Here is a 22860-nt window from a genome sequence, read left to right as displayed (position 1 = left end):
TTTGATCAGAGGTTGGATCACCATTTGCCAGGCATGTTATAAAGGTAATTCTTCTGATGTATAGGTTGTATATCCTTCTTCAGTATAGTTAATTAGTTAACCTCTGAGGTTCCAAAATAGAAAGTCCATCACTCTCTGATCTCATCTAGAACATAAACTGATAAGATTACTTGGGGGAGGGGGAGAACACCAACTTGAAGGGTAGGTGGAAGGAAAGAGATGTTATATCCCTTGTTAATTAAAAATAATCATTCCACTCTCTCAGAATGATTGGAGGTAAGATTATAATTCTCCCTGCTTAAGGTTTAGAATAACTCTGTCATAGAAGGTAAACTGATTCTCTCTTCAGAGATAGTGGCCACAGTTGGTCCACTCTGGTCTTATAGCCCAGATGTACTACCTTCACAGATTATTTATGACTTTGACTTGTAGGATGAAGAGTTCTATGACCTGGGGCACAGAATTTACATAGAGTGTTTCTTTAGCACCTGGCACATAATTAATGAGAAACATGGCAAGTGAGAAGATGAGCAGATGAAATGCATAGAACCAGAGAATCTTAGAATTTGAAGAGATCTTAGAAGAATGGGTATCTTCATAACTTTCACTCAGTAGACCTAGTTTTACCCCTGACCAGACTAGGAATCCCCTTTACCGCATCCCCAATAAACAGCAACCCAGCCTGGACTGGACTCCAGCAAGAGGATGTTACTGCCTATTAAGGTAGCCAGTTCCATTGTGACTCAGCTCTTGGTTTGGTTTGGTTTTACCTTATTTTATTATTATATTTTGGAGGGGGGAAAGGCAGGGCAATTGGGGTTAAGTGACCTGCTCAAGGTCACACAGCTAGTGTGTCAAGGGTCTGATGTCAGATGTGAATTCAGGTCCTCCTGACTCCAGGGCTGGTGCTCTACTCACTGTGCCACCTAGCTGCCCCATATTTTATTTTTAATTTATGGAATAAAACAAGCATGGCTGACAGCTCTTAATTGAAGGCAGTGGATACAGCACTACAACTGGGCCTCAGTTTCCTCATCTGTGAATGGGGGGCGGGGGTTGGAGTCCTTCCGCACAAAGTCTCCTGCCCCTAAATGTTCTAAAATCCCTCCTAGCTACAAATTTCTGCTCCTGTGGCATGATGAACTATGAAGAAAGAACAAACAAATGGGAGCAGAACTGAACTAGGAATCAGATCTGAGTTCAAATCCCAGTTCAGTCATTAATTCATTGTGAGATCTTGATCAAATCACTTGTCTGGATCTAAATTTACACTTCTATAAGTAGAAGTTGGATTTAGTGGTTTCTAACGTTTATTCCAACCCTGAAGTTATAGGAACTGAGACTCAATATAGCTCTATGTTTATTAAAATTTATGGTTTGACTTCTTAAATTAAATAATAGGTATTTTTTTAATTTTTTTTCAGATGAAGCAAGTTCATGATGAAAAGGGGAACCAAACCATTATCTCTGAGTTCCTTCTCCTGGGCCTGCCTATCCAACCAGAGATGAAGGCTCCTTTCTATGCCCTCTTCCTGGCCATGTACCTTACTACAATCCTTGGGAACACACTCATCATCCTCTTGATACATGTGGATTCCCACCTGCACACACCCATGTATCTGTTTCTCAGCAACCTGTCCTTCTCTGACATGTGCTTCTCTTCTGTGACCATCCCCAAACTGCTGGGAAACATGCAGAGCAAGAAATCAGTCATCTCCTATCCTGGCTGCCTGACCCAGATGTACTTTTTCCTTTTCTTTGGAGACCTGGAGAGCTTCCTACTGGTGGCCATGGCCTATGACCGCTATGTGGCCATATGCTACCCTCTACATTACACTGTCATCATGAGCCCCAAGCTGTGCAGCTCTTTTGTGGTGCTTTCCTGGGTCCTTACTGCCTTCCATGCATTGCTGCATACCCTGCTCATGTCCCAATTATCCTTCTGTGCCAACAACATCATCCCCCACTTCTTCTGTGACATGTCTGCCCTGTTGAAATTGGCCTGCTCAGACACTCAGCTGAATGAGATAGTAATCTTTGTCACGGGGGGCCTGATTTTGGTTGTGCCATTCCTGCTCATTATCACATCTTATGCCCGAATACTCTTTTCTATACTCAGGGTGCCTTCTGTCAGAGGTATCCGCAAAGCCTTTTCTACCTGTGGCTCTCACCTCACAGTGGTCTCTCTCTTCTATGGGACGATCATCGGCCTCTACTTATGCCCTTCAGCCAACAACTCCACAATCAAGGAGACAGTCATGTCAATCATGTACACTGTGGTAACACCAATGCTGAACCCCTTCATCTATAGTCTGAGGAATCAAGACATGAAAGGGGCCTTCAAGAAACTTCTGGAAGGAATAAAATTTCCTTTCTCCCTAGAACTGTCATGCCAAGGCTTCTAACATGATTCTTTACAATAACAATGAGAAGGTGTGGTATAATAACATTGCTACGATTTCTTCTCATTTATTCCCATATACCCTATACTACCAGAGTACTCTTCCTTGAATCCCCCTTTTATTACATCCCTCTCCTACTCAAATACTGTTCACTCTTCCAAGATTGACTTTTCCTGCCTTCTCTCCCCCTGCTCCTCTGCGTATACTCTGCACTACCACTAGACTAATACAATCACAGTCTCTGTTGCTATCTCTGCTATTACCCACTCTCCCAGATGGGAGCTCTCCTCTTCTTTTCTCAACATTCTCTGACCTTTAAAGTCCAGTTCAAATCCCCTTTCATTGATGTATTTTAAATTATTTTTTAAAATATGTTGAATACATACTAAGTATTAGATCTTCTATTAGGCATGTCTTCTCAACTAGCCCTGACTGAAGTGATCTGTCCCTTTTCCAAACTCCTAAATTATTACATTGTATAATTTAGCAATTCTTTATGTACACATCTAAGAATTCTCTTCTTTTATGATGCAAATATAATTCTACCTAGATATGAGAATATTATCATGTTGTTGTTGTTTTTGGTGAGGGAAGGGAATTCTTAACTAAAACAGTTTAATTTAAACATTATTATTCAAGATTCTATGCCCAAGACAACTCTCTTAAAAGCATAACTTTCAGGTAAGTGGCTTCTCTCCATTGTTTGAGGGAATTTCCACATCATGCATTCCCCCATACCATGGAATCATAGAACTAAATTACATTTAAAAGAATATATAACAAAGCAGCATTTAAAAATGGAGATATCTAGTTAAGACTCAATGCCTTAGTCTTTATACCTAAACTGTCAAAAATTTTAATGATTTATGTTAAATAATATTGTTGTAAAGGTATTTTGGAGTTAGCATATAAGTGGAGCTAGAGGACTACTGCGCTCCCTTTCAAATCTGAAACTCCATGATTCTATGATTCTGACAAAGTTTATCTGGACACTAAGCTGTTTAGTCATATTTTTACTCTACACTTCGTATTTAATTAAGAAGATTAAGGCCATCTGATATGAATTATCTCCTATATATCTTAAACTTCCTTCTCATATTTTCTTCCTTCTTTCCTTCGAGACTCAACTGATGAAGTCGCCCATCCAAACGTGGACGTAGTCGCATCCTCTCTGACTCCTTAGGCCCTGTTCAATCTATCATCATCTCCCCCTCCTCCTTCTTCTTCTCCTCCTCCTCCTCTCTCCTTCTTCTCCTTCTTCTTCTTCTTCTTCTTCTTCTTCTTCTTCTTCTTCTTCTTCTTCTTCTTCTTCTTCTTCTTCTTCTTCTTCTTCTTCTTCTTCTTCTTCTTTTCTCTTCAATAAGCTGTTGGCAGGAAGAAAACTCCCCTTCTCCCTGGAACTATGTAACACAATTCTTTAAAAATTTGTGGCACAATTCTTTAAAATAGAGATGAGAACACATGGTATAATAATAATGTAGAGAGTATAAAATATCCTTTTTCATCACTTTCCATTTTCATTGATTCCTTTCCCATACATCCTTCATAGCAAGTTATTCTTCCTCAACCATATCTTTTATTATATACCTCCCCAAACAAATGTTTTTCAATCTTTCCATCCCTGACTTTTCCTGCCTCATCTCTCACTATTCCCCTGCATATAGCCTACATTCCAGTCAGTCTAGTCTTGTACACCACACCTCTTAGCCTTGAATTCAACCTGTCCTTAAAAATCCAGCTCAAATTTATCTTCATTCATTCAGTCAACATTTATTGAATATATACTGTTGCTAGTGGGCAACTAGGTGACACAGAGGACTGAGTGCTGGGTCTGGAATCAGGAAGACTCATCTTCCTGAGTTCAAATATGGCCCCAAATATTTTACAAGCCATGTGACCCTGCTTCAGTTCCTCAAATTTTTGTAAAAATAAGCTAGAGAAGGAAATCACAAACTACTCCATCTTTGCCAAGAAAACCTCCAATGGGGGTCATGAAAAGTTAGGCACAACTGAAATGACTGAACAACAAAATACTATTGCTAGACCTTTAATAGACCCTCACTTTTGAAAGTCTCCAGAGATCATCTCTGCTTGAAGTGATCAATCTGTCCTCTGAGCTCCTAAAACATTATTTCTCTGTCTCTCTCATTTAACAATACTTTATATTCAGTCACAAAATCTCTTCTCCTATGGTTTAGAATAGTTATTTCAATACTGACATTACTAAGCTTTTCCCATGTCCATGTCCTGACTCACTCAGATAGATTGTAAGATCCTTTAAAAGAAAGGCCATTTCAATCATCACCATGAATGGCTGACAATATGTCAGTCTAAGATTATAATCCACTTTATACTCATTGTTCCATTTAATCTTCACAATGACTAGGAGGTAAATAGTGCATTGAATATTACTATCATCATTTTACAGAATAAAGAATTGTGGATTACATGAAGTGATTTCCTCAAAATTACACGGCTAGTGACCATCAAAACCAGGACTTCACAGGAGTAATGTCTCACAGTTATGTTTATACTATTAGCAAAGTTTTCTGTGAGATGAAAATATTATAATGATTTTTCTTTGGGGTGAGGAGGAACTGTTACTTAAGACACCTCAATTTAAATATGATTCCTTAATATTCTAAACCCCAGGTAACTCTTTAAAACTGTAATTTACAGACTTATTGACATATTTGTGAAAGAAATTTCTATACCAAGACTCCTCCCATACCAATGAAATTATAGACACTGTTTTAAAAATATCAGCAGAGCATTATTTTTTAAAAAGAAATTTTCTTCATAACTAATCTTTAACTTCTAAAATTTTTAAATACTCTATTATAAACAATATTATGTTCTTTGTGGTTATAGATTGTAATAATAACCACTGAGTTCCCTTACAACTCTGAAATCCCATGAAAACATGTTTCTATGATTCTGACTTGACTATGGCTACTTTTCAGGACACTAAATTTTCAAATTGCAGCCTAATATTTTCACTTTGCACTAAAATACTCCAGACGTAGCCTGAAAATATCATTAAAGATACATGTGACCAGACAAGAAGGTGGAGCAGTCATGTAGCAAAGGCTAAGAAATTAATAGTGTGTGTGTGTGTGCATGTGTGTGCACACACATGCACATGCATGCATTCCATTGGTACACCTGAAATGTTCAGAAACCTAAGGAAAGGCCCTCAAAATATTGGGGGAACTTCCTTGTCAGGTAATTACAGAAGGACATGGAAAAGGATTGTATTGGATAAAAAAGTACATCCAGTTCACAAGCAAGTTGGATGGATGCTGGAGGTACTCAAACTATGTTATATAATGGTTAAAGGAATAGAGGATATTTAACTTGAAGAAGGCTTAAAGAAGAAGTGGGTGAGATACTCTCTATCTTCCAATATTTAAAGGATTTCCATGGGGGAAAGAGATTGGATTTCTTCTCCTTAGCTCTAGTTTGCAGAATTGGGGCCATACAATGGAAGAAAGATTTAGGCTTATGTAGGAAACTTTTAGCAATTAGAAGCATCCAAAAGTGGAAAGGGCTGCCTTGGAAGGAAATTAATTCTTTTAGTACTCTAGTTGTCCAAGAGTCAAACCAAAAACCTATTATTTGCCAAGCTGGAGCAAAAGAACGAAGAATACTGTTGTTCTGTAAGAAATGATGAGCACTCAGATTTCAAGAAAACCTGGAAAGAATTACACAAACTGATGCTGATTGAAGTGAGCAGAACCAGAACATTATACACAGCAACTGCAACAGCAACATTGTGCAATGACCGACTTTCATAGACTTACCTCTTCTTAGCAATGCAAGGGTTTAAGACAGCTCTGTGATACCTGAATAGCCAGCTATTGCTAGAAAAACCCTGCCCCCAGCCCCTAACTAAAAAACCCCAGTTTGTGTAAGAAAATCAGACTTAGTTCCTGCCGTTTGGCGTTCACTGGGTATCCTTGACACCCCCCTGCCCCATGACTGTTCTGGGAGTATGGAGTATGGCCAAGGGAAGGGCCTGATGCTTAACAATCTCTGTTTCTTTCCTGAGCGGGCTGAGAGACGTCTCTATCTTGTGTCAACAAGCCCAGCTGGAGCATCCCTCAGTCTGCCTATGGCCTTGAAGGATGAAAGCCTCAGGCCCAGATATTCTTTTGAATTATGTGACTGTTCCTAGCTCTTATCTCATGAGTCATGTTGTGGGATGTATGGCAAACTGGACACAGAGATTCTGGGTTGTAATTCAGTTGACACTTAGTCAGCTGTCTGATATGTTGTATCTACAATCTATTAAGGAGTTTCCTTTTATCATGGTCATAAAAGGTACAGGCGTGCCAAGTCTGCAAAATGACATTTCAAGAGATAATTAAGCACTGAATCCTGTATTCTCTATAAAAACTACCCTTTCACTTCAAAACGGGGCCATAGCTTTGGGAAGACCCCAATGGCCGCTGGCTAAATAAATTCTCCACTTAAAACTTATACTCTGTGGCCTGTCTCACTCGCTCCAACAGCTCCAAAAAGACTCATGATGGAAAATGCTATCCACATCCAGAAAAAAACTATGAAGTCTGAATGCAGATCAAAGCATACTATTTCCACTTGTGTTTTTGCTTTTTCTTTCTTGTAAACGTTCCCTTTTTTATTCTGATTCTTCACTAATGTGGAAATATGTTTGCCATGATGTACATATATAACCTATATCAGATTACTTGCTGTCTTGGGGAGGGGGGAGGGAACTGAGGAAGGGAGAAAAATTTGGAACTCAAAATTTTACAAAAATGAGTGTGGAAAACTATCTTTACATGTAATTGGGGAAAATAAACTACTATTAAGGAAAAAATAAATTTGGGCAAAGCTCTAGTTTCCTCACCTAAAATAATTGGATGCCATACAATTTTGCGCATATATCATTAGTATTGATATTACTTTATTGTCTAAGGAACCTTTTAGCAAGATGTAGTTTCCATGTCTCTTTTAATTAGATCTATTTTTGCTTATGTTTTGTCTGAGATCACGATTGCTACACTAGCTTTGTTTTTACTTCAGCTGAAGCATGATATATTTTGCTCCAACCTTTACTCTATTCCTCTGTGTATATCTCTCTGCTACAAATGTGCTTCTTGTAAACAACATATTATAGGATTCTGGTTTTTAATCCTCTCTGGTATCTGCTTCCATTTTATGGTAGTGTTTCTATTGAACATTATAGATAGATAGATAGATAGATAGATTGATAGATAGACACATATATACACATACCTACATATAAATGTGTATATATGCATGTGTGTAAATATGTGTGTATATATGTGTATATATGTATGTATAAGTGTACATGTATATATACTATTGAACATTCTAAATGGACCAAAAGATTGGTGGGAGAAAGTCCACAATATAACATTGTACCACCCCTTATTCTTATGTGGGGAGGGATTTATCTGGGGTCTTTTGATCGGCTGGGTCCCCTAACCCACTGAAAGAACTTTAAAATACAATGGACACATAACAGGAAGAGTAAAGTGTTGAGGTTTTGTCCTTTCAGATTTTGAGTTGGTTGCATGAATGGCTTGTAAAGGTTATGAAAGTTGACTCTCTGAATAACCTACTCACAGATGCGGAATGTAAAAGACACAAAACTTGTACTAGATCATTCATACCTTGTAAAGGGTTAATGTTTCTCAGGCTTTGATTAGCCATTATAAAGGAAGTGTAAGAAGTATAAATACTTTCATTTAAGAGGAGTAAAGAAATTCCATAAGAAACATGATGGAATTATAGGGCAGTTAGGCATTGGCTGCCTGAAAGTGACTCAGAAAGAATGAGAAAGCTCTGAAGAGAAGGTCATCTCTGGAAATGGAGCTATGAAGGAAGAACTCACATCTTAATAGTGAATTGTCCTTGCCTTTCCCCTAGTACCTTTTCCAGTGTAGGAGGGGTGGTAAAAATCATTTCTCTCTCCTCTCCTTCCATTGTCAGTGGCTGCTACCTTGCAGTGGAACAAATTACCTGGTAGGGAGTGCCCAAAGAGTCAGTCCAGATTGTCCATTGGAGTGACCTACCCAGCAGAAACCGTACCCAAGAGGGGAAGCATGATGACACTGCAAAAAAAAATAACCCTGCAATGTTTAAGTTGAGTGACTTCCCTTGGCCGCATGTGCTCCCTATGTCTCAGTTCTGACTAATAAAGTGTTCTTCAATACTTTCATAGCTAGCATGCTGGGATCATTTCCCCACCTCCTATTCACATTGTTTGGCCAGATCTCTGGATAATGGCATCTCCTACTCTTCTTAGGTTTTTGAGGGGAACCCTGAGACCTAAGCTCCTAGTACTTTTGCCACAAGCCCCTCATTAGTGTGATTCCTATACTAATCAGCCACTAGGCATCAATTAGCTTTTTACCAAAGGGTATTTACTAAGGTAGAATAGTAGAATAGATGCATAGGAAACAGGCTCTGAGTGTAAAGAACATGTAAGATTAAAGGATAAATTCATAACTTTTTGCATCTCAAAGTATTTTCTTGAGTCAATAGCCAGTATTCTTCTCTGGTTTAAGGGGAGATGCTCATTGAAGCTACTTCCTATCTTTCTGTCTGTCTGTGTTTGTGTCTCTGATTGTCCTCAGTGCATTTTCTCTGTTGCTGGATTAATGTGTTGTCTGCTATTTCTCTGATCTCTCTACTAACAGATCAATGGAGAGGAGCCCTCTGAGTTCACTCTTCCACCCCAATGCTCTTTCTCAGCCACAGGTACAGAAGTCTGCAAACAGATTAAATTTCTCCCATTATTTAAAACCTCCTGGGATGTGGTTAGCTTGTTTGGCTACCCAATCAGATCATTCTTTTCCTAACCAAATGGAAGAAAGGTTCACACCTGATGAAGAGATAATAGGATATAGATATCTTGTTTACAAATTTTAAAAGTGAAATCATATTAATTAACTAATTGATTGAATGAGATCAGGTAGACATATCAAACACCCTTCCTTATATGTTTTGAAGTCAAAATGGTGGAGTAAAGGGAGCATTCAAGTCAAATTTTCAAATATTCTCTTGCAAACAACTTTAAAATAATATGTTCAATCAAATTCTGGAGCACCAAACCAATAAAAGTTCAGGGTGAAACATTTTTCCAAGCCAGGATAACTTAGGGGGTCAAAAGGAAAGGTCTATGACACTGGGGTGGAGGCTGGCAGAGAACTCAGCATGTTGGCCCCACCAACTTTGAGCATTGAAGGCAGCCATGACAGCAGCTACTGCAGCATCAGTTTTAGGAGCTCTCCTTGTCCAGAGATGATAAGGGTATTAGACAACTGTGTTGGTAAGCAAAATGGCCTGTTAGCACTCAGTTCAACTAAGTGCCCTGGAAGAGTTTGGCTTTTGTTTCCTTTGAGTAATTCAGTGTATTTCATTAAGTCTTACTAGGTGCTAAGCCCCAGGCTCTAACCCCTATTAGGTGTTAACCTAACCTATGTGGATGTGAAGCTCCCAGAGCCAATCATGGGAGCCTAAGTTCTGGTCATTCAGATGACATTTGATGACGTCTGAAATGCTTTAAAAAGAGAAGACAGAGCCATTTGCGCAGGGCTGTCACTGGCAATGGTGCTGATGCCGAGACTCCGGACAGCTGTACCTAAGAGCCCTCCAGCTTGTAACCTGGATGCTGAGACGTTGTTAAACTCTGGTAACTATGTATTGGGATTTGAATCAGACAAGGTCTGTCTGTCGATGTTTGTACTCTGTATTTTGCTCTGAAGGTCAGGGTGCTGGCTTTTTCCCCTGAACTAAGTGAATGGTATTTGTATGCTGAATTAAAATAAGCTTGTCAACCACTTAACATTGCTTTCCTTACTAAAGTAGATCAAAAGAACCTGTGCTTTTGCAGTGTGCTGGTAGCATTCTTGTTGTTTGGCTTGTGGTGGTCTTTTACTCCCACAACAGCGGCTAGCCAGATTGTTGAAACAACTCATCAGAAACAGATTATATTGAACCTCTGTGCTGCCACTGGGAACAGGACGAGGTACCATTTGACAACTCCATTGCCCATTATCCAGATCCAGGTCACAGTTTCAGGATGAAGAGGAGCACTTACTGTCACTAGGCAGCAGGGGCCTTGGTCATGCTTCCAGGGCAGAGAAGGGTACTAGCATTTACATTTGCAGTGGATAAAGGACTCTACCTGGGTAAGGACCAGAGCACAAACCAGGAGATCAGTGACCACATCTCTCTCTGAGTCATACCACTTTGGAAGAAGAGAAAACTGACAGACTCCTCAGAAACAGCTGTGAAAAAAGCAGGGTAAAAAATCCTGAAGCATGGGACTGTTCCACCACACCACCTGAAAGTGAGCAGGGCCCAACTTTAACATGAAGTTCAAAGTCAAGAAATAAACTATAAAAATGAACAAACAACAACAACAACAAAAGAACTTGATCATAAAAATCTACTATGGTGACAGGGAAGCTCAAAACCCAAAGACAGAAGAAAACAAGAATTTGAAAACATCTACAAGCAAAGCATCAAAGGAAAAAGGCAGATTGGACACAAGCCTAACAAGAATTTCTGGGAAAGCTAAATAGAGAGAAAAAAAGAACAAAAAATTATTTTAAAGTCAAATAAGAGTGGTAGAGGAAAATGGGAAAATAAATAATAGCAATGCAAGAAAACTATGAAAACAAAATTAACAGTTTGATAAAAGAGGCACAAAAATGCTTAAAAATACCTTAAAAATGGAATATGCCAAATGGTAAAAAGTTACAAAAATTCAAGAAAATAATGCTTTAAAAATTAGGGACTCCATGAAACATTAAGAAATAATAAAACAAAGGCAAAAGAATGAAAAAATACAAGAAAACATGAAATATCTCAGACTATATCAATAAGAGATAGTTTATGAATTATTGAGCTACCTGAAAGCCATAATCAAAAAAGAAGCCAAAACATCATATTTTAAGAAATTATAAAACTACCTTGATATCTCAGAACCAAAGGACAAAACAGAAATTATAAGAATCCACTGCTCAACACTTGAAAGAGATCCCAAAATGAAAACTTCCAGAATGTTAAAAACAATTTCCAGAGCTTCCAAGTCAAGAAGAAAATATTATAACAGACAGAAAGAAACCATGGAACCACAGGCAGACTTACATAAGATTTAGCAGCTACCACAATAAAGGAGAAGAGAGCTTATAAAATGATATTCCAAAAAGCAAAGGAGGTAGGATTACAACCAAGAATAACCTACCCCCAAAAAATTGAGTAGAATCCTTTGTGGGGGAATGGGGCAATGGACATTTAATGAAACAGATAATTTTCAAGCATTCCTTATGAAAAAACTAGAGATGAATAAAAAATTTAACATTCCAGTACAAGACTCAAGAGAAGGATAAAAAGATAATCATGAAAGAGAAATCATAAAATACTTTAGATAAAACTGTTTACATTTTTGTATGAGAAAATGATACACATAACTACTAAGAACTTTATCATTAAGGCAGTTAAAAGGAGTTAACAGACAAAGAATACGGCTGTGACTTGATTATGTTGGAATAATCTCAAAAAATGGAGGTGTTAAAAAGAGGGATGCACTGGGAGAAGTGGGAAGGTAGAAGAAGAATGGGGATAATTATCTCACTTAAAAGTGTCATGCAAGGAAGAGTTTTTATAGTAGAGGGAGAAATAAGAGTGAGTGGGCAATTTTTGAACCTCAGTCTCATCTGAATTGGTTCCAAGCAAGAAAAATATATACGTGTATGCATGTGTGTATACACATACATATACACATACACATACACATACACACACAGAGTTGGGCATAGAAATTTATCTTATCCAACAGGGAAGTAGGAGGGGAAGGGGTTAAGAAAAAAGAGGAAGGATGATAAGGAGGGCAGATTGAGGGAGTCACTGGTCAGAAGCAAAATAGACTTTTGAGGAGGAGCAGGGTAAAAGGGGGAGAGAGAGAAAGAGAGAAAGAGAGAGAGAGAGAGAGAGAGAGAGAGAGAGAGAGAGTGAGAGAGAGAGATTTAGAAAGAGAGAGAAGATAAATAGAACAAGTAGGAAAATAGGATGAAGGAAAATGTACAGTAATCATAGAAATCATAACTATGAATGTAAATGTGATGAACTCACTCATAAAACAGAATCACAAAGCAGAATATGTTTGAAACCAGAATCCAACAATATGTTGTTTATAAGAAATATACTTGAAACATAAAGATATACACAGAATTAAATAAGAGACTGGAGAAAATCTATTATGCTTCAGCTGAAGTAAAAACGATATGAATAATAGTCATGATCTCAGTCAAAGCAGAAACAAAAATTGACCTCATTAAAAGAGATAACCAGAGAAATCACATTTTGCTAAGAGATAACATAGACAATGAAGTCATATGAATTCTAAACATATATGCATCAAATGCCATAGCAACCAAATTCTTAAAGGAAAAGTTAAATTAATTAAAAGAGGAAATAGACAATAGAACTATACCAGTGAGACCTCAATTTACCCCTCTCAAAACTAGATAAATTTAATCACAAAGTACATAAGAGAGAAGTTAAGAAGATGAATAGAATTTTAGAAAAGTTAGATATAATAGAAATATCTGATAGAGAAAATTGAATGTAATAAAAGTGAGTATATCTTTTTCTCAGCTGTTTATAGTATCTTCATAAAAATGAATCATATATTATGGCATAGAAACCTCACAAACAAATGCAAAAAAGTAGAAATATTAAATTCATCTTTTTCTAACAATAAGGCAATAAAATTACATTCAATAAAGGGACTTGGAAGCATAAATTCAAAACTGATTGAAAAAAATAATCTAATCCCAAAGAATGAATGGGTCAAAGGACAAATCATAAAAACAATCAACAATTTCAATAAAGAGAATGACAATGAGACAACATACCAACATTTGGTGGATATAGCAAAAGCAGTACCGAGGGGAAATTTTATATCTTTGAGCACAGCAAGTGAGAACAGTCAATGAGGAAACAAAACTACACCTCTTTGCAGCTGATATGATGGGATGGTATACTTAGAGAACTCTATCAACTAAAGAATCAGCTAAAAAAAACTAGCTGAAATAATTAACAACTTTAGCAAAGTAGAAAGATAAATCTACATAGAATAACTCACATAAATCATCAGCATTTCTATATATTACCAACAAAATGCAGCAGGAAGAGAGAGTAAGAGAAATTACATTTTAAATAACTGCAGACAGAATAAAATACTTGGAAGTCTCATGGGTAGACCAAGCCAATATAATAAAAACGACAATTCTACCTAACTTATTTATTCCGGGCCTTACCAAGCAAACTAACAAAATTTTATTTTATAAAGCTACAAAAAAATAACAAAATTCATCTGGAAGACTAAAGATCAAGATTCAAAAGAATCAATGAAAAAAAAAAGTATGAGGGAAGGCAGCCCAGCAGTACTAGATTTACAAAGTAGTAATCATCACAATAATCCATTAGAGGATAAGGATTACAGTGGCTGATCAGCTGAATAGATTAGATACACAATACATGGAAGTAAATTACCTTAGTAATCTAGTGTCTGACAAACCCAAAGATCCAAGCTTTTGGAGGAATACCTCACCATTTGACAAACATTGGTGGGAAAACTGTAAAACAGTCTGGCAGAAAGAGGGCCTAGAACATCTCACACTATGTAATAAGATAATGTCAAAATAGGTCCTGGAGTCAGGAAGACTTGAATTTATATCCAGCCTAAGACAATTACTAGCGGTATAACTTTGGGCAAGTCACTTAACCTCTGTTGCATAGGGGTAACAATACTTGCCTCAGTTTCTTCAACTGTACAATGGGAATACTATCTCCTACTTCCCAGAGTTATTGTAAAGTACCTAGCACAGTAACTGAAAGTAATGGGTACTTAATGAATGCTTGTTTTTTAACTCTTCTACTTGATGAACTCTAGTGGTTCTCTATTGCCGCGAGCGACGTAAAAATACAAATTCCTCATGTTAGCATTTAAAAGTCTTCACAAGTCAGCTCGAATCTATCTCTCCAGGCTGATTACTCTCCTTCATGAACTTTTCAATCCAACTAAACTGGCCTCCTTGCTGTTCCCACACACCATTCAGTTTCCTGTCCTCACACCTTTGAAAGGCAGTCCCTCATACCTGGAATACACTCTGTCATTACTTGTGTCACAGCTTCCTTCAAACCTCAGTTCAGTGTTACCTCCTATGTGAGACCTTTCCTGATCTCTTCAGGTGTTAGTGCCTTCCCCAAAAATTACTTTGCATTTATTTTTCATCTATTTCACATAAGCATATGTTTACATGTTGTCTCCCCCAATGGAATGTAAGTTCCTTGCAAGGCCTTTCAAGTTTATCTTGATTTTACCTTAGTAACATCTCTTACACACACTCCTCTCTCCTCTCCCCTGAAACTGCCACCACTCTGGTGCAGGCTCTCAGCACCTCATGACATAAACTATGGAAATAGCTTGCTGATGGGTCTGTCTCCCTTAAGTCTCTCCCCACTCCAGTCCACCCTGAACTCAGCTAGAAAAGTGATCCTCCAAAAGTTCAGGACTTACCATGTCACCCCCCAATCTCCTCCCCCAATAAACTCCAGTGACTGGCTATCGCCTCCAGGATCAAATGTAAAATCCCAAATTTGGCATTCAAGGCCCTTCATAGCCAGCATTCTCTACTTTTTCAGTTACACCTTATATTCCCCTCTCCATGTAATCTTTGATCCAGTGCTGCTGGCTTCTTTGCTGTTCTTCAAACAAGACACTCCATCCTTCAGTTCCAGGCATTTTCACTGACTGTTCCCCATGCCTAGAATGTTCTCCTTCCTCATCTATACCTCTTGGCTTCCCTGGCTCCCTTCAAGTCCTAACTAAAATCCCACATTCAACAGGAAATCTTTCCTGATTTCCTCTTAATTCTAGTGCATTCCTTCTATTCATTACTTTCCATTTATCCTGTATGCAGCTTATTTGTACAAAGCTGGTTGTATGCTGTCTCCTCATTATACTATGACCTCCTTGAGAGCAAGGACAGTCCTTTGCCTTTTTTGTATGCCCAGCACTTACCACAGTGACTAGCATAAAATAGGTTCTTAATAAATATTTACCAACTTTTGTCTTTGTTTGCCCAGTGTCTGGCACAGTACTTAATATGTGTTTGCTGATTAATTCATTTTATCATTTTGGATTATAAGCTTCTTAAGGGAAGTCATCTTCACATTTTTTGTTTCTCCAGTTGACCACAACAATTGGCTGTAATACATAATTTCCATTCTTGGAGTAATTGAATAAGGAAAAGGATAACACATAACCTCAATCATGGAGTACTCACGGGTGGTCAAGGATCAGGGAGTAAAAAAAAAAATGGTGTAATCAATAAATGAAATGGTAAGTTTAGCTGAATAACTGTAAGACTGTTCAAGGCAGTCTGCACTGGTCAGGAAGAAAGGAATCATGGTGGAGACTTTCCGTGCCCCAGTGGATGGCTTAGAGTGTAAATACTGCCCCCAAATACTTGAGAAGCATGTCCCAGAGAGATCTTCCTAGTTGGGGAGAGAGAGAGGGACCTAGACATAAGAAAATTCCCATGTCTGTCACTAACAAGTTTCCCAGAGACCAAAAGTCCCCAGAGACTGAGACATCAAAGAAGGGGAAAGCAGGTGAAGGTGAAAAATCCTATATGAAGGAGAGATGAGAAAGGCACAGATAAGCAGGCAATAGGAAGAATGCCCAGGAAGCCCACTCAGGATAGCCAGGTAAACTAGGAGAGAATGAGTTCTGTGACCTGGAGCAAGTCACTTAATTTCTACCTGCCTTAATTTCCTCATTTATAAAATAGGAGTAACAGCACCCACCTCCCAGAATTGTTGTGAATATCAAATGAGATGATATTTGACAAGCTGAGCACACTATGTAAATGCTGTTATTACCAACTTAGAAGAGATGGGATTTTTTAATACCTGGATAAGAGACTTAAAATATGATGTGATCCACAGTCCCCCTGCAACATGCTTATTTCTTTCCCAAGGATTCTGATTTCCCTCAAAAATCAATGAATAGCTCCATTTGGCCTCTGGGATAATATACAAATTCCTTAGCCATAAGAAATATTAGCTATAATATTCAAGGCCCTTCCCAATCTGGCTCCAACCTACTTTTGCAGATTTATTTCATAATACTACCCTTCCCATACTCTGTGCTCCAGCCAGACCAACCAGTTCTCCACAAACTCAGTTCTCTCTCTCTCTCTCTCTCTCTCTCTCTCTCTCTCTCTCTCTCTCTCTCTCTTTCTCTCTCTCTCTCTCTCTCTCCTCTCCTCTCCTCTCATCTCCTCTCCTCTCCATGGATTCTCACAAATCATCTCTCATACCTGAAATGTATTCCTTCCTCACCCGACCTGTCAGAAGCCTTATTTTCCTTCAAAATTCTTATTAGTCTATTCCTCCACGAAACTTTCCCTCATCTGCCCCACCCGAAAAAAAGTTAACATTCTCTCCTTTCGATTTTGTTATTGAGTCATTTTATTCATGTCTGACTCTTCATGAACCCATTTGGGGTTTTCTTGGAAAAGACAGTGTAGTAGTTTGCCATTTTCTTCTCCAGCTCATTTTACAAATGACTGAGGCAAACAGAATTCAGTGACTTGCCTAGGGTTACACTACTACAGGGTGCTCCTAAAATCTGGACACATAGGAAATGTGGAGTTATTGCATCAAGTTCATGTGAATGTTGCAAAGCGCATCAACCTTTGCATCACAAATGATAGAAATCATCATGAAGATGTTATTTGTTAATATTCCAATTAAATAAAATGTTGTTGAAAATTTCATTCATTTCATTTCTACAAAATATGCATTTTTGCCTATGTGTCCAGACTTTAGGAACACCCTGTAGTAAGTGTCTGAGGCCAGATTTGAACTCAGGAAAATGAATCTTCCTGACCTCAGGCCCAACATTCTATCCACTAGGTCATCTAGCTGCCCATTCTAAATTACATTGTATTACCATACTGAGCTTGGGAGAGCAATCGATAGAGTGCTGGACCTGGATTCTAAAAGACCTGAGTTCAAATCTATCCCTAGAAACTTAGTGTTTGTGTTACTCTCAGAAAATCACTTAACCTCTGTCTCAGTTTCCTCATCTTATAAAATGGGAATAATAATACCATCTACTTCCCAGAGATATTGTGAGAATAACAATGAAATAATATTTGTAAAGTGTTTTACAGACCTTAAAGTGCTATATAAATGCTAACTACATGTTATAAGTATATGTAAATATATAATATAAATAATAGAATATAATCTCCTGAAGGGCTAGAACCTGTTTTGTTTTTGTCTTTGTATCCTCAGGACCTAGCACTGTGAATGCATAAATTAAAATACTTAAAAGCTTAATAAAATATTTGTTAAATTGAAGATAATTCAAATATTCCTATGAATGGCGTCTATGATCCAAAAAAAGCTGAGTGATTTCTTTTTCTTCCTCCTTACTCTTACTCCCTGGAGGTTTTCACTCACTATCTCTCAGATTTCAGGTCCTATGATAAGATTAAAAGGACTGCAATGAAGAGTGCTGTTGAACTTCCAGGAATGATAAGGTTGGAGAAGTTAGTGTCATTCTCTATATCCCTAGCATTAGCCTATTCTCCCACTCCTCCAACGATGGAAGTCAACTAAGCCAAGTATCTATGTGTCCTCAGAATCAATGAAAGTTAAATGCCATGTGTCATCTCAGAACACTAACCAATGGGGCTCATTGTTCCCAGACTTTGAAGTGGCAACTTGGGAGTCACATCAAATATGAAATTAAAATCCAAGATGACTGAGAAGATGATAGAGAGCTGCTAGTTTGTCCTTGAATCCAAGTCATCAGGAATAGATTAATTACATGAAAGGATACATATTAAGAATTTAGGCATGTGATTATTAAATTATTTTTAAAGTTTCAGAATGGGTGGAAGACCTGGTTGTGGAAAAATAAATGGCCAAAAATCTGAATATTCAAAATAAGAAAGAAAGAAAACAAAAATATGAATTCTTCAAATTAGAGGGCAGTGAGTTTGACCTCCACTGCTAGAAAATTTGAATTAGTAGAGGAATGTTTTCTGAGCACTTAAATAAAGAAAATTGCTATTCATTACAGGTCAAAATGGAGTCATTATGAACAAATCATACTGGGACTAATCACATTTCCTTTCTTGACAGGCTTCATAAAGACTAGATAAAGGCAATGCCATAGATACTTTTTATATAATTTACTGAGGCATTTGACATAGTCTCTCATGATATCATGGTATATACAAAGAGATGTGAACTAGGTGGTAATACAATTGGGTGTGTTCAGAACTCATTATGTGACTATGCCCAAAGAGTGTGGATTAATGGACTGAACCAACCCTGAGAGAAGTTTATAGGGCAGTAATTCAGAATTCTTTCCTTGGCCATGGTCTCTTCAATATTTTTATCAATGATCTGAATAAAGATATAGGCAGGATGTTTACTACATCTAAAATTAATACTATATGGAAGGGATAGTTAATACCTTTGAGAAAATTTGGAACCAAAGAAATCCCAAAAGGCTGTAACAGTGACCTAAAGCTAACAATGTAAAATTAATAGAGAAAAAAATGTAAAGTATCTCATTTCAGTTTGAAATGTCAACTGTACAAATATAGTATGGGAAAGACATACTCTAAAGGGCTTGGGGTTTGATTTTATTGCAAGAGCAATACAAGACAAGCATAGCATCATACAATCAAAAGAGAATGTGATCTTAGACTACATTCATAAAATTATAGTGTACAAAGTGAGAGAGGTCTCTAATTTCAGTCCTCCTTCTGGTCAGACTACAACAGAAGCATCACGTTATTGTCTACATGCCACGTTGAAGAGAGGGACAGTGACAAAATGTATATCCAAGGAAGTGGACTAGATTGTAAACCATGTAATATCACAAAAACATAGAATATAAGAATTTGAATAAGAATAGGTTATCTAGTCAAACCTACACATAAATTCCTTCTACTGTATCCAATTATCCCGTTTTTTCCCAAAGACTTCTTAAAAGGATTTGAAGTGAGGACATTAACTACAAATCCAGTTTTTCTTCCACTACATTCTCTATATCCAACATTGGGAAGAACTAGAGATAGTTATTCTGAAGAATAGAAGCATTGTTAAGGGAATAGAAGAGGGAGATTGTTGCTTTTTTCAAATATTTGAAAATATATTTGTATAAGAGATGTTGGACTTATTTTGTTTCATTTCTACATACAAAATCAGACCCAATGAATGAAAGTTATAAAGAGAAAAATTTTGAATCAATGGGAAGAAAATTTTTTTTCCTATTAGAGCTAGCTATAAATGGTATAAGCAATATCTGGGACTATAAATAAACAACAGAAATTTGGGGATTTGTACATTACAGGTTACTGAGGAACAGATAAATTACTGAGAGTCGGGCAGAAACTGAAGTACATCAATATGCTGATGAGATGGCTCTGCTATCACATTTAATATGTGTCCAAGAAGAGGAAATCTACAAGGATGTGATGCTTTGAACAAATAGGCAAGATGAGGAGGAAGAGAAATTTAGAAATGATGATTTGGTTACCTTTTTCATTATGATTTTGCTTTAGATGAATGAGAAACAGAGTAATAATTATCCCCAAAAAATCCATTTTAAAATAAATATAATCTATTTAACACAAGCATTTGTTATGATTTCATACAACCATTTATTATCAGACCTAGAAGGGATCAAAAGTGATCATCTAGTCCAACTTCTATTTTCAGGTGAGGAAACAGGCCAACAAAAGAAATTAGCTCACACAATGAGAAAGGAGTTAAAATGGGATTAAAAAAATCAACACCTTTTCCATTTTCTCTTTATAGGTCAGAGCTTGGATTAAGACCCCATTGTGCAGGGGAAAAAAAAAGAATCTTCCAACAATGGAGTGACCTTCCTTGAAAGGTAGTAATCTGTCCAATATTGAAAATATTTGATCAGAGGTTGGATCACCATTTGCCAGGCATGTTATAAAGGTAATTCTTCTGATATATAGGTTGTATATCCTTCTTCAGTATAGTTAATTAGTTAACCTCTGAGGTTCCAAAATAGAAAGTCCATCACTCTCTGATCTCATCTAGAACATAGACTGATAAGATTACCTGGGCGAGGGGGAGAACACCAACTTGAAGGGTAGGGTGGAAGGAAAGAGATGTTATATCCCTTGTTAATTAAAAATAATCATTCCACTCTCAGAATGATTGGAGGTAAGATTATAATTCTCCCTGCTTAAGGTTTAGAATAACTCTGTTATAGAAGGTAGACTGATTCTCTCTTCTGAGATAGTGGCCACAGCTGGTCCACTCTGGTCTTATAGCCCAGATGTACTACCTTCACAGATTATTTATGACTTTGACTTGTAGGATGAAGAGTCCTATGACCTGGGGCAGAGAATTCACATAGAGAGTTTCTTCAGCATCTGGCACATAATTAATGAGGAACATAGCAAATGGGAAGATGAACAGATGAAATGCATGGAACCAGAGAATCTTAGAATTTGAAGAGATCTTAGAAGAATGGGGTATCTTCATAACTTTCACTCATCAAACCTAGTTTTACCCCTGACCAGACTAGGAATCCCCTTTACTGCATCCCCAATAAGCAGCAACCCAGCCTGGACTGGACTCTAGCAAGAGGATGCTACTGCCTATTAAGGTAGCCAGTTCCATTGCGACTCAGCTCTTGGTTTGGTTTGGTTTTAATTTATCTTATTTTATTTTTTTTTGAAAGGGGGAAGGCAGGGCAATTGGGGTTAAGTGATCTGCCCAAAGTCATGCAGCTAGTAAGTGTGTCAAGGGTCTGAGGTCAGATTTGAACTCAGGTCCTCCTGACTCCAGGGCTGGTGCTCTACTCACTATGCCACCTAGCTGCCCCATATTTTATTTTTAATTTATGGAATAAAACAAGCATGGTTGACAGCTCTTAATTGAAAGGCTGAGGATAGAGCACTATAACTGGGCCTCAGTTTCCTCATCTGTACAATGGGGAGGGGGGTTGGAGTCCTTCTGCATAAAGTCTCCTGCCCCTAAATGTTCTAACATCCTTCCTAGCTACAAATTTCTGCTCCTATAGCATGATGAACTATGAAGAAAGAACAAACAGATGGGAGGGGAGCTGGACTAGGAATCATAAGATCTGAGTTCAAGTTCCAGTTCAGTAATTAATTCACTGTGAGATCTTGGTCAAATTACTTGTCTGAATCTAAATTTACACTTCTAACATTAGAAGTTGGATTTGGTGGTTTCTAAGGTTTCCTCCAACCCTGAAATTATAGGAACTGAGACTCAATATAGCTCTATGTTTATTAAAATTTATGGTTTGACTTTTTAAATTAAACAATAGGGTTTTTTTTTAATTTTCTTTCAGATGAAGCAAGTTCATGATGAAAAGGGGAACCAAACCATTATCTCTGAGTTTCTTCTCCTGGGCCTGCCTATCCAACCAGAGATGAAGGCTCCTTTCTATGCCCTCTTCCTGGCCATGTACCTTACTACAATCCTTGGGAACACACTCATCATCCTCTTGATACATGTGGATTCCCACCTGCACACAGCCATGTATCTGTTCCTCACAAACCTGTCCTTCTCTGACATGTGCTTCTCTTCTGTGACCATCCCCAAACTGCTGGGAAACATGCAGAGCAAGAAACCAGCCATCTCTTATCCTGGCTGCCTGACCCAGATGTACTTCTTCCTTTTTTTTGCAGACCTAGAGAGCTTCCTGCTGGTGGCCATGGCCTATGACCGCTATGTGGCCATATGCTACCCTCTGCACTACACTGTCATCATGAGCCCCAAGCTGTGCAGCTCTCTTGTGGTGCTTTCCTGGGTCCTTACTGCTTTCCACGCCTTGCTTCACACCCTGCTCATGTCCCGATTATCCTTCTGTGCCAACAACATCATCCCCCACTTCTTCTGTGACATGTCTGCCCTGCTGAAATTGGCCTGCTCAGACACTCAGCTGAATGAGTTGGTAATCTTTGTCATGGGGGGCCTGATTTTGGTTGTGCCATTCCTGCTAATTATCACATCTTATGCCCGTATTATCTCTTCTATCCTCAGGGTGCCCTCTGTAAGGGGCATTCGCAAAGCCTTCTCTACCTGTGGCTCCCATCTCTCAGTTGTGTCTCTCTTCTATGGGACAGTCATTGGCCTCTACTTATGCCCATCAACAAACAGCTCCACAGTGAAGGAGACAGTCATGTCAATCATGTACACTGTGGTAACACCAATGCTGAACCCCTTCATCTATAGTCTGAGGAATAAAGACATGAAAGGGGCTTTCAGGAAGCTCCTGGCAGCAAGAAAATTTCCCTTCTCCTTGAGACCATAATACTGAGGCTTCTAGCACAGTTCTTTCTAGTAG

General features: G+C 38.0%; 1 protein-coding gene and 1 pseudogene across 1 annotated transcript; one reads left to right on the top strand and one right to left on the bottom strand.

Moving 5' to 3' along the window:
- LOC118841651 overlaps nt 1–22860 on the bottom strand; it is a 1013973-nt pseudogene that overhangs the window by 956540 nt on the left and 34573 nt on the right.
- LOC118841300 (olfactory receptor-like protein DTMT) lies at nt 1425–22827 on the top strand. Its single transcript, XM_036748663.1, has 3 exons — nt 1425–1927; nt 6580–6598; nt 21886–22827. The coding sequence occupies exons 1-3, from the start codon at nt 1425–1427 to the stop codon at nt 22825–22827; spliced, it is 1464 nt and encodes a 487-aa protein (XP_036604558.1).

Source organism: Trichosurus vulpecula, chromosome 3 (genome assembly GCF_011100635.1).
Source record: "Trichosurus vulpecula isolate mTriVul1 chromosome 3, mTriVul1.pri, whole genome shotgun sequence".
Taxonomy (NCBI): Eukaryota; Metazoa; Chordata; class Mammalia; order Diprotodontia; family Phalangeridae; genus Trichosurus; species Trichosurus vulpecula.
The sequence above is the reverse complement of the archived record's forward strand: the minus strand, read 5'-3'. Positions and strand labels throughout refer to the sequence as shown.